This window comes from Stegodyphus dumicola, chromosome 12 (assembly GCF_044657685.1).
Source record: "Stegodyphus dumicola isolate Sdum_Otavi_A_Nest chromosome 12, ASM4465768v1".
Taxonomy (NCBI): domain Eukaryota; kingdom Metazoa; phylum Arthropoda; class Arachnida; order Araneae; family Eresidae; genus Stegodyphus; species Stegodyphus dumicola.
The window spans coordinates 36,193,132-36,205,383 of record NC_140779.1 but is presented as its reverse complement, the minus strand read 5'-3'; the positions used below and the strand labels follow the sequence as shown (position 1 = coordinate 36,205,383).

At 31.6% G+C, this 12,252-nt stretch overlaps 1 protein-coding gene across 2 annotated transcripts in view; it reads right to left on the bottom strand.

Moving 5' to 3' along the window:
* The window catches only part of LOC118205678 (mdm2-binding protein-like), a 156,665-nt gene that overhangs the window by 118,691 nt on the left and 25,722 nt on the right, over positions 1 to 12,252 (bottom strand). For both annotated transcript variants that reach the window (XM_035377972.2, XM_085827615.1), the window contains exons 4-5: positions 10,557 to 10,615; positions 4,531 to 4,588 (exon numbers count right to left, since the gene is read on the bottom strand). In XM_035377972.2, coding sequence (XP_035233863.2) covers positions 4,531 to 4,588; positions 10,557 to 10,615 — 117 coding nt within the window. The remainder of the gene's footprint in view (positions 1 to 4,530; positions 4,589 to 10,556; positions 10,616 to 12,252) is intronic.

Below are 12,252 nucleotides of genomic sequence, written 5' to 3'. Positions count from 1 at the left end.
CCGGTATTTGGCAGTTACTGCCAAAAGAAACAGGCAGAGCACAGACTCAGACCTGTCTCGTCAGCTCTCTTCAGCCACTGGTACGATAATTTCAAGGCAGACCGTGTACAGACGCTTAGGGCAGATTGGTCTATATGTTCGTAGACCTGTCAGATGCATTCCATTTACTGCAACTCACTGTCGCCTGCGGTTAGCCTGGAGTAGAGAGCATGCATTGTGGACACCACAACAGTGGGCTTGTGTGATGTTTACCGACGAGTCCAGGTTTAGCTTGCAGTCTGATTCTCGCCGGACTTTCATATGGAGAGGTCCAGGTACCCGTTACCACCAAGAAAACATCATTGAACGACACCGTTACGGTGGTGCAGGAGTGCTCGTTTGGGGTGGAATTATTCTGGGTTCCAGAACTGACCTGCATGTTCAAATTGGAACCATGACAAGCCAAATCTATCGGGATGTCATTCTGGAACAACATGTACGTTTGTTTCGAGGCGCAATGGGCACACAATTTGTGTTTATGGAAGACAATGCCCGTCCTCACCATGCAAACATCGTAAGCGAATGCCTTCAATCGGAGGATATCACCCATATGGACTGGCCAGCATTGTCACCGGACTTGAATCCAGTAGAGCACATGTGGGACATGCTTGGCCGTCGAGTTGCAGCCCATCAACCTCCTCCTACATGTCTACCGGAACTTTGGAGAGCATTGCTTTTTGAGTGGTGTAATATCCCCCAAGATCAGATCGATAATTTGATACTCAGCATGCCTAGGCATTGTACGGACTGTATTGCATCGTCTGGGAGACATACAATGTATTAACTATCATACCAACCGTGTAATATTGGTTTTTTGTAAATAGGTTTTTTTTTTTTTTTTTTGTAATTTGCTCCAGGAAGAAAAATTTAATTTTTTTAATAATATCAAACATATAGCATCTTTTTTTGCTCTTTACCTTTTGTTTAATAAATAAGCTTTACAAATAAGTCAAATTTGTTTTGCTTCTAACTCTTTCATTGCCTGATTTTGGATTATCCTTAATTTATGGACATGAGTGTAATTTAATATGATATGTATATCCAGTTAAATTCAACGTTCCTTTAAATAAATCTTGATATTCTTTTAAAGATTCTGGTAACTTTTTATTAGAATCAGGATTTACTGTACAAATCCTTTGTACTAGGTTTAATTTTTGCAATGTAGGTAAACCTCAAATAGCTGGAACAATTTTATTACTTGCTATAACTTGAAATTCCACTTCATCCTTGTCCCCTTTCGATGTTTCACATAATAATTTGCATTTTCTGACTAATTGTAGTACCACTGTAATTATTTAAAGTGACTTTTGATTTAGTCAAACAGTTATCTCTTAAATTTAATTGTTTAAATTAAGGCAATGGTAACACATTACACTGAGTTCCAACTGAGTTGGATAACTTAACAAATAAATATTTAGATATGTTTACTTTTAGTTTTTCGAACCATTCTGTTCTGTTTTTTAGAAAATGGATTTGTATCTTCTACTGACCCTAAAATATATTCATTACCATTATTATGCAACTCATGCTCTAAATTATTCTGTACAACATTAACATTTTTATAAGTGCACATTTTAGAAAAGTGATTTTTATTTTTACAGTACAAGCAAATCTTATTATAAGCAGGACAATTGTATAACTTATGAAAAGTTCCACCTTTTCTACATAGTTTTTGATTACTGTACTTATTTCCTTGATAGTTTGAAGATGATCTAGTACTTTGTTGCTTTTGTTTTACATGCTAGTTTTTCTTACAAAGCTGACATTTCTCCTCTGAAGGTGGAAATTTATTATCACTTCTATCATTTAATCACTTCTATTATATTTTCTTCAGTTAAAGTTTTCAGCTAAAGTTCTGTAATTCAGAAGCTTTACACATTTTAATACATTTCTCCAATGTTAACTGATCTTCCCTTAATAATCTATCTTAGAGATTTTTATTTAGAATTCCACTTACTATTCTATCTCTTATTAAACTGTCTTTTAATTCTGCAAATCCACAGTTGCCACTTAATTTCATTAAATATATTAAAAAATCATCAAACAATTCACCTACATGTTGTGTTCGACAGAAAAATATATGTCTATCAACACTTTCGTTTGCTTTTGGTATGCAAAAATTTTCGAAAGCTTCAATTACTTTGTCAACATCCTACTTATCTTCTTCACTTAAATTAAAAGTATTAAACTTTTCAAGTGCTTCTTCACTAATGATATGCAATAAAATAGCTACTTCAATTTCAGGTGATTTGGTAATACCGCCAGACGCTAACAAATAAATTTGGAATTTTTGTTTCCTCTTCTTCTAATTTTCGCTTAAATTACTTTCAAAATTTAGATTACTTGGTGACTTTAATCCATCCATATTTCACTTAGGACTTTAAATAGTTTATAAATACATATTTTTAGCCACTTCAATTAAAAATAAACAACACACTTACCAGCAATGGAAGTTTAGATTTCACTGTAAACAATTTCCCATTGTTTTTTTGTTTAGAATATCTTTACGGTTATTCATAAGTGATGCTGCATTGTTCTTCAAAAAAGATTTTCTTTTTTAATCTATTGACGACTATGCCATGTATTGTTTTTATATGTTAGATATGTGCTCAGTGATGATTACAAAATGTACACAAACATTGTTTATTCTACACTGCTAATTCATATAAATATTAACAACTCACAATTATTCCCGATTCCCCCATCACAGATCTCTCAGTATTCCATGTTTTAACATACTTTCTTTTTTTAAAAAATTTTTAAATATGTCTAACTTATCAAGAAGAAAGGAAGATACTATGTGAAAATAGCCACTTAATAAAACTAAACATCAATGAAAGCATCTGTAGTTACAAAATAAAAAGCTGCAAGGAAAAGCATACATTTTGAGAACTCAATTAAATGGCCTTTAGAATATTATTTGTAACAGTGAAGTGATTTGTTTACTGTTGACCAGAAGAACTGACATAAATTAACCTTTTTACATGGGCTACACAGACTATTTTTTTATGTACTGAAGCCATTTAGTTGACTAATATATCAGGAAGGAACATAACAAATCAACAGGGTCTACCATTTCCTATTCTATTATGTACCAAATCTTAAACCTCCATAGTAAACTAATTTTTTTATCCTTATTTAATATAGTGAATGCTTGAGACATATATGCCCCAGCCCCCCCCCCAAGAAAATGTTAAGTGGTACGAGAAGCAACTCAGCCTTTCCAGAAATACAGCTACTGACTCAAATAGTTTATGAGAGAGATATATTCTCTGCATTTAATCTGCTAGCCAACTAATGCACATATGGCCTGAAAAAAATCATGGATATAAATAAAAATCTGCTCATGCAGGGAAGAAACAAAACCAGCAGGGATCTTCATACTGATATTTGGTGGATTATAAACGGAAACTGGTATATTCAGCACAGAGGCAACCACACTTCATTGTAAAAATCATAGGCCATATACAAGAAGGATTGACTATTGATTCAGATTGCTAGTGGGTACATAAAAAAAAAAAAATTACTATGAATCATAAATTTCACTTTGATGATCCAGTAACAGCTGCTCATAGACAAAATATTGAAAGACTGTGGCACTTCTCTAAGTGGCAGAATAAAAATCAATAAGGTATGGGTCTGCCTTCCTTGCGGAGTTCATATTGTAAGGTATTTCCTTTCTCCATAGAGCACACCTTTATGGTGTAACTGGAAGCACTGTCAGCTGCCAACTGGAGGGTCTGGAACTCAAGTTCGGTAAAGGCATTGAACACTTTTCATGTTCCCTGCTTTAAAAAACCTAATGACTCTGCAATGGTGCTTGAATTAAAAGGCAATAAATAATATTTTGTCACCACTAGGATTTGTCAATTGGATCCTCTCCCCCAAAGTTGCTTTTAAGTGGAGGAAAATGTAAAGTATTTACTCTCTCCTTATGTCATGTCTTTGTGTGTAATTGGAACCACATTTGTCTGGAAATCAGAAGTTCTGGAGCAAGTCATGATACGGGCACTGCACATTTTTTATGTTTCCAGCTTAGAAAAACCTGATGACACTACAATGTGATAAAATGCTTTGGGATGCCATATTAAAAGCAATCAAGAAAACATGGTACAAACTGTATGTGAAAGGTAAACATGAACGAAATGATAATCCTGATGTCAATAGAGTGTTTAAAAAAAGACGCTATAACCATAAGGAAATGCCAAATAATAAAATTAATACTTCATATATTGTTAAAGATTTACGAAAAATATTTAATATTTTTTAATTCATTATCATTTATTTTTATTTTTGCCTGTATAGAGGTTGAGATTTTGTCATTTGTCTTATTTGTAAATTGGTAAATCCAGCACTGCTGAAACTTCTACACATTAAAAATATGCATGTCTTGCTTTTGGTAAAAAATCTATACCAAGTTTCTTATTTTCATCAGAACTACGTAACAGGTTAAAGAACACTTAGAAAAATTTTTCACAGAAATATGTTTACCTGATAGATAAATCTTTCAAAACATCATTACCAATAATGACATCTAACTTGTAAGAACCTAAAATTTAAAATCAAACCAAATATTGATAACACAGCATTATTGAATGGTTTTCTTTCCTTGACCAAACCTTAAATTTAAAAAAATAATTTCAAATATATAATATATATAAAGACAAATACAGCTATACAGAGGTAAGTTATATATAATGTTAGAAACATGTTTTATTAATTACAATGCTGCTGCAAATTACTGTAAAAAGGCCTGAAAAATGGTAATTCCTAGGTTACGTTACAGTAAATCCTTGTATTGACTATACTGAAATAGTAAGCTTTTCAAAAAATGCTAGCAAATGCCTCCACTTCAAATTTCTATGATTTTATGAAAAACCAGTTTCACATTTTATATTATGAAACCAATACAACTGGTAAAATGAGTTTTGTCTGAACCTGTAGTCTGCAAGTACTACTATGTTCGTGACTGTTTTAGCTGTTAAACAAAATCGTTCAGTTCTATTTTCTATTTTGTGTGAGCAACTGTATCTAAAATCAGTTTAATTCTGTTTTTACATTTTTTTTAAAACCTCTATCAAAACAATAAATAAATAAAAATAAGTGATACCATGTGGAAAAAAAAATTGTGATTTTTTTAAGTGCATCCGTGATTAGTAAGAACTATCCTTTTAACCAGTAAGAGATCTACTTTTCTGTTTGATAAGTAAAATGGCCATCACTTCTGGCCTTAGGAGTGAGCGGCCAATGGAACAGGCAAGTGCCTGCCTTTGGATTACCACAAAAAAAAAAAAAAAAAAAAAAAAAAAAAAAAAAAAAAAGGATAAAGTGAAAGAAACTGACTGTGAAAATATAGCATGCAGTCCACTTTGCACATTTGAAACAATGAAAAATTTTCAACTTAAGAGGTAAAATAAAATTTATAGTGCCATTATCTTCAGGGAGGGGGAAAATCCTGTATTACTCTCTGTACCACTGTTGGCAAATTGTTTAATAAAACACACTAATCTAACGCTGCAGTTGATCATGGTGGAAGATCTCCCGTGATCAAGGAAGTCCAAGAATGTGACAGCAGAATAAATGGTCACATAATTGTTATTACACAAACCATGTCAGAAAAAATTAAAAACACTAAAAGATTTATTGCAGTTAAGCCTAATCTGTATAATGAAATGAATTCTTGCTGACTTGATCTATAAGAAATCCAATTCCAACTACAGCATGAAATTAATTTTAGTATACCAATATCATCTTAAAAATTGGCCCTTTTCTAACCTGTACTGAAAAAGAACTGACGAAACTGCATATAATCTTTTCGCAATATTTACAATTTTTGAAGTATCAAACATTCTTCACTCTAACAATGGGAATTTTGCAACTTATTAATAAAGAGTTTATTTGAAATGCTTCATAATATAAAAATAACCTACAAGTAAACTGAGACACAGCGAACTGCAGACTCAGTCAAGCAGGCAAATCAAAATACTGATAACATGTTCATAATATGAAGGCAAACAAATATAACAAAATTGTTAGAAGATTATGATTTGTACAAGCACTGGAAAGTGCTGCATATCAAAAGAGCATCAACTGTCAGTCTTAAGTGTAGTGCTCCTATGAAGCTAGAAATTGCAAGCTCTCTTCTTCTTGAATCTAAATAGCAACATACTTATTGAGAAGGACATCGAAAAAAATTATAATAGTACCAATAAACTCATGAGTAATACAGAGAAGATGTTAAAAATCTGGACTGATTCTTAATTTGAAATTGGAAAATAATGATGACATAAATGAAAACCCAAACTTGTGCAATAATGGAAATGAAAAAAAAATTCAGAAATAAATAAACAAACAATACCTACAAGCATTTTCTAAAACTCCTAGCAAGACAACTCTAAGTATAGCAAAGCTTAAGAGAAAATGTTTCTAGATGCTGCCTGAAAGTAATGGTTAAAGAAAATGATTACAGGTTCCTCTTACAAAAAAAAAAAAAAAAAAAAAAAAAAAAAAAAAAAAAAAAAAATGGTCAGACAAAATGTTAGAATAAAGATACCAGGTATTATTAAGGATTTTTAGGACCATCAATGAAAAAATTTAAGGACAAACCATATCAAATAGAACCGAAGAAATTAAAGCAATTATCTAAGCAACTGCTTTCTTTCTTTCAATATTATTTAAGAATAAAATACTCTCACGTCAAAATTTATCATTACATACCCAAAAATAATGGAATTCCATGAAATATCCAATCAATGTAATCCCTTTTTGTAGGGAAGGTTTGAATGATGATTAGCACCATCCAGTCAAAAGTGATCAAACGTGATATATAAATCAAGGCATCAGTGAATCAAGCACTTCGTGCAAAGTGAAAATCTGGGTGAATTTCTGCAATACAGCATTTGATTTTAGTATGTAGAGATTCAAAATAGCTTGTTATGGCTCTGAAATATAATTTGGAAGAACTTGTGAAGTGGCAAATCATCGGCCATTTAGAAGCAGAGTAAACAATCATGGAAGAAGTGAGATGTGTGAATGCTCAAGTCAGACAATTTCTAAGCAATGGAAACAATTTCAGAACTCATGAACTGTTGTAAGGAAGACGAGAAAAAACTCTCATTGAATTACAACTGCTTCTTAAAATCGATATCTGGCAAGAACTGCTCATCTATTGACCAGGAAGTCTATTGCTCGCAGTTAAGTTCAAAGTTTGCAACTGCCCCTGGAACAGTTGTGTCATGGTAAACTATATACATTAGGCTTAATGAAAATGAATTTATGACAGAATGGCAACAGTACGTCTTCACAATAATACGCAGGTGAAAAAATTAAAAGAAGAAATATAAAAAAATCCTTATGTTAATGCATGCTATAAATGAAAGGTGGTTAGATAGTTGGTGACTCAAGGTCAATGTTCAAATTCATCTTCACTACATGAAAATATGCAAAATTTTTGCGCCATCTTTTAGTACTCATAGAAAGAAGTGCAAGGATGTGATTCAAATTCCAATATCAAAAACTTAATGAATAGGTGGGTAAAATTTTTGTATGTAAAATATGGAATCTGTTGGTGAGAAGGCCTCTTATGGACGTGAGGAGCAACATACGATTGGAAAAATGGAAGCAGGACAGACATTGGCACAAGCCTATATGGACCCAAACATAGCCAAAAGTGTCACATCAAAAATCTGAAAACAGTTTAAGACACTGATGTATACAGATAAAAATGTCAAGGTCAAAAATATGCCATCACAGAGAATGGTTGTTTAGGACTATAGTTTGTCAAGTTTAAAAAAATAGACAAATGACATCATCAGCTTAGACTGCAAAAGAGTCCATAATGGCTACAGGAACTCAGCTATCCAAAAATGCCAAGAATGACAAGTTGTATAAAAGAAGACAGCATGCGATGAAATTCATGATATGCATCCCCCTAACTCAAACTGTGAAATGTGCCTGGTTGCAGTGATGCATAAATCATTATGAATGGGGTACCAGAGATTAAAACTGAATTCTGTTTTCAGATGACTCATTTTTGTTTAGGATGTGATTCCAGATGTGTTACAATCTATGGGAAGTAAAACACATGCAATAAGCCTAAAAACAACTGAAAAAGGCATCATTAGAAAAGGTAGTAGAATCATGGCATAGGCATAATTTTAAATGGCCACACTGACCTACACATTTTTACTAGTGCAACTATGCTGAAATACACAAAGATGAAATTTTTTACCCTTATGTCAAGTTTAGGCATAAAATCAGCAATAACTTCCTCCTAATGAATGATAATGCTCGTACCTACTGCACTGCACCAGTGCATTATGTTGAAAGTGAATGAATCCAGCAGATAAAGTGCCCCACCCAAGTTGCATGGCCCAAGTTCATGAAACTTTTTTTTTTTTTTTTCCATTGCAGATTAGATGGTACTTTGTTGATAAGACTTATTTTGAAAGACTGCATGGAAAAGCAATCAGAAATTTCGTAACTTTTGTTTGAGATTGCCAACTGTTTCTCACCGTTTAACATCAATTTGTGATGGCTTTGTTACGTGCCACATGGTTTAAATTCCGCTATTTATTTAAATGTTAATTCCAACATCAAATTTCTTTACACAAAGCATACTCGTAGTTATACAAACTACTACTTTGTGTAAAGAAAATTTTCTGAGCAATAAAGATTGGTTTATTTCATTACGGCAAAGCAATTATGGCTAACTGCCTAAGAAGCCCTTGAGTATGCCTTTATGAAGGAATTTCAAAGGGAAACCAGTTCATATCCACATTACATGTGGGAAAAACCATGTAAACACCCATTTCCATTCGCATGGAATCAAACCCACGTTGAACTATCAGAATCCACCAACTTTACTGCTCCTGAGCAATGAGAAAGTCATAAAGGAGAAATAAGTTTACATAAAGGATAAATAAGCTCTTTCTTTACTGGGTGTATAAAGATGAAAAAATGTAGCCATTCAAGGAAGCATATCATGAAGATGTGTTTCTACAATTCAGCCAATGTTATTAATAACTCCTAAAGTTACAACAGTCAACCTGCTACCCCCCCCCAAAAAAACACCTTAATTTTAATTTGATAATGAATGCTGGAAGACATTGTGATTAATAAGTTACTTCAATTTCAGGAATATTTTCTTATAATATACTACTTAAAAATTTAGTAAAATAATTTTAAAGAAGTTGTGTTCAATGTCCTTTTCAATTGGATTATTTTATTACACTAAAGAACACTAGGACTATCAGACTGAACAAAGGAATGCCTTCATGAACGACTTTATAAGAGAAATTGGCTCCTGTTCATATGGAGTCAAAAGAAAAGTTTTAAATAAACAATGGCAAAACTATAGATTTGATATAAAAGCAAATATAAATAAATAAATAAAATGCTGAATGCCATAAAACTGCACAAGATAAGTGATTGTTAGAATATACTAAAACTTGCATGGTCAAAGAACAGTTAAAAACATACATAAATGCACACACAATATTCACTTGAAAAAGCCCAAACACAGTAAAATAAAATAGAACTTTTACCAACAGGCATTAGTAAATACTTTCATTTATTGAAATAATCTGACAAAAACCTAAAACAGAAGTGTAAGGATTTCCAGAGTTTTACAACAGTGTGGTTAACCTCTCTAGGATTTATCAGTTCTCAGGCTATTAGAAATATTTATATTATAAAGTAAACAAACTTTTAAATATATTGTGAAAATTTAAATAGACATTTAAATTTTTAAGAAGTGCATTTAATGTTTTTGAATCACTGTTTGTTATACAATATGGAAGATAAAGATCTAATGTCACTTTAAATGGAAACCAGCTACTTGCCAATCTATTTGATGATAAATTAAACACCTTGAGCTTCGTGCAACACCTTTTAAGTCTTATGATGATAAATGCATAATAACATAATGTAACAATTAAAAAATTCTGGAAAAATTGCCAACAGTGTTTCTGATATCAAAAATAAAATTATGATTTAAATGATGAAGATATGCAATTATTCCTATTTAGTCATTCAGTTTGTTATGGACTAAAATTATAATTTGAATGACAAATTAAAAAGAGATGTGTTCAGTGTCGCACCATGAAAATTGGCCATTTTATAGGTGACATGGCAATATTTGTCAAATTATATAGATGATAAATGCATAATAGCACAATTTAATGTAACATAACAACATAATTTTGGAAAGGATCCACCAATTAGATTTTGCAATCAAGTTCCTATGCTAAAGAAGTCCTATGTTGGGATATTTTGTAGATTACTTATAGTAAATATCATAAAAAATTTCATAGTTAATTCTTGAAATTGTCCATAACAAAGTTAATCACAGTATACAGAATTTCATAAATAATACATATTCAGATATTACCTTACATCTAGGCATGATAGGCTAAGAAAAGGAAGTAGATGACCATGTTATTCTAATTTTTTCCCGACATATATTACATAAAAAAAACTTTATATAACAGATATAAAAATGCAAGTTTTAACTGTACCATAAGATGGAAGAGCATCAGCAAGAACATGCAATGATGAAGAAATTTTCTTTGTACCTCTAAAAGAAAGATAAAATACATTACAAATCCAAAACTATTCAAGTAAAACTACTGATATTATAGTATAATGTACAATTAAATAATTAAATACTACTTGAGCTGCTAAATGATTTATATAAAGCATATAGGCTTAACAAATTTAAATATTGTTTATCAGCTTTAAATGGAAAATTGTTTTCAAATTGAATAGCAAGAAGATCATAGATAAAAGTAAACATATATTTATCTTAATATCTGGTACAAACATAACTGTAAAATATGGACATATTTTTATCAATCAAAAGTTCTATAGAATCAATATTGTAAACTCTGCCGCCAGTTTTGTTTAGTATAGTTTGTTAATTTTTTTTTTTATTTGCAATACAAAATATAATATACTGAAATTTCTTTAGCGAAAACATTTTCATGATATATTACTGAAAAAGAAACCAGAAAAACATTTAATAGTTTAAAATTTACCTCTTTACTTTAAATACACAAATACATCTCTTGAACATATTTCTTTTACGCAAATACGAATAAACAATCCAAATGAATATAACCACAAGAATGGTACTTACATCGACAAGCTTTATACCATTTTAGTTTAAATATCACGCTGAATAACAATCAAAAACAAAGTCCAACATTAGGAATTGGAGTAAATTAAAAAAAAATTTTTGCAGTACTAGTTTCGCTAGTTTTTTAACTTTCTTCTTCAGTTGCTAAGTTCAAATGAACCAAATAAAGGGTCAAGAAAGATAAGATAAGAAAAGTTGGACAGAAGTTAAGCTATTGGCGGCATCTGTTGATGAAATAAGAACTAAAACAAAATTTCTTCTCTAGCGACGATTTCAAAATAGCCGCTACACAAAAACAAAATAACAACTCCAAGAATTGCACAAACTCGGTATCCATGTACTGCTGAAAATCGTCAATTTTTGCCAAGAGGTACCCATAAATATACTTTTACCAAACCTTCATTTACACACCAGTCAATTAGTATTTTTCCCCCCTTTCATTCCAAATCGTACAGAAACTTCAGATTAATCTCATCACATAAATCCATTTTATGGTGTACAGCACAAAATAAGCAATGTACTTCATAACTGACATCAAAACGCAGAAATAAGCTCTTACAAATATTTTCCCGTCAGTCAAATTCACTGCAATCACACAACCAATCACGTCATAGCAGGATTTCTATAACATTCAACTACAGTAAGACCCCGCTTAACGTTCTTTCGGTTTAGCGCTCTTTTATTTCAACCCGGGGATTCTCCGAAATTGTGCGCAGCGCTAGGTTTCCAAATAACATATCCGGAACAGTGTAGTTGTGTTTCTTGCTTGGTGGACACATTTTTATCATTTGAAACATTTGTTGGCATTATTGTAAGTTTAAATTTGTATAATACTATAACGATTAATACAGTGACAAATATTATGATCTTTAGTTTTTATCATGGGTGATAATAAAAAACAAGAAAAGAAAGCAACCAGAAAAAGCATTTCACTGGAAACTCAAGTGCAAGTGATTAGAAGATTACATTCTGGTGAACGTCAATCTCAAATTAGCGCTGCATTGATTTTGGCAACTTCAACAATAAGGACAATTCTTAAGAATAAAGAAAAAATACTGTCATAGGCAACTGCAACT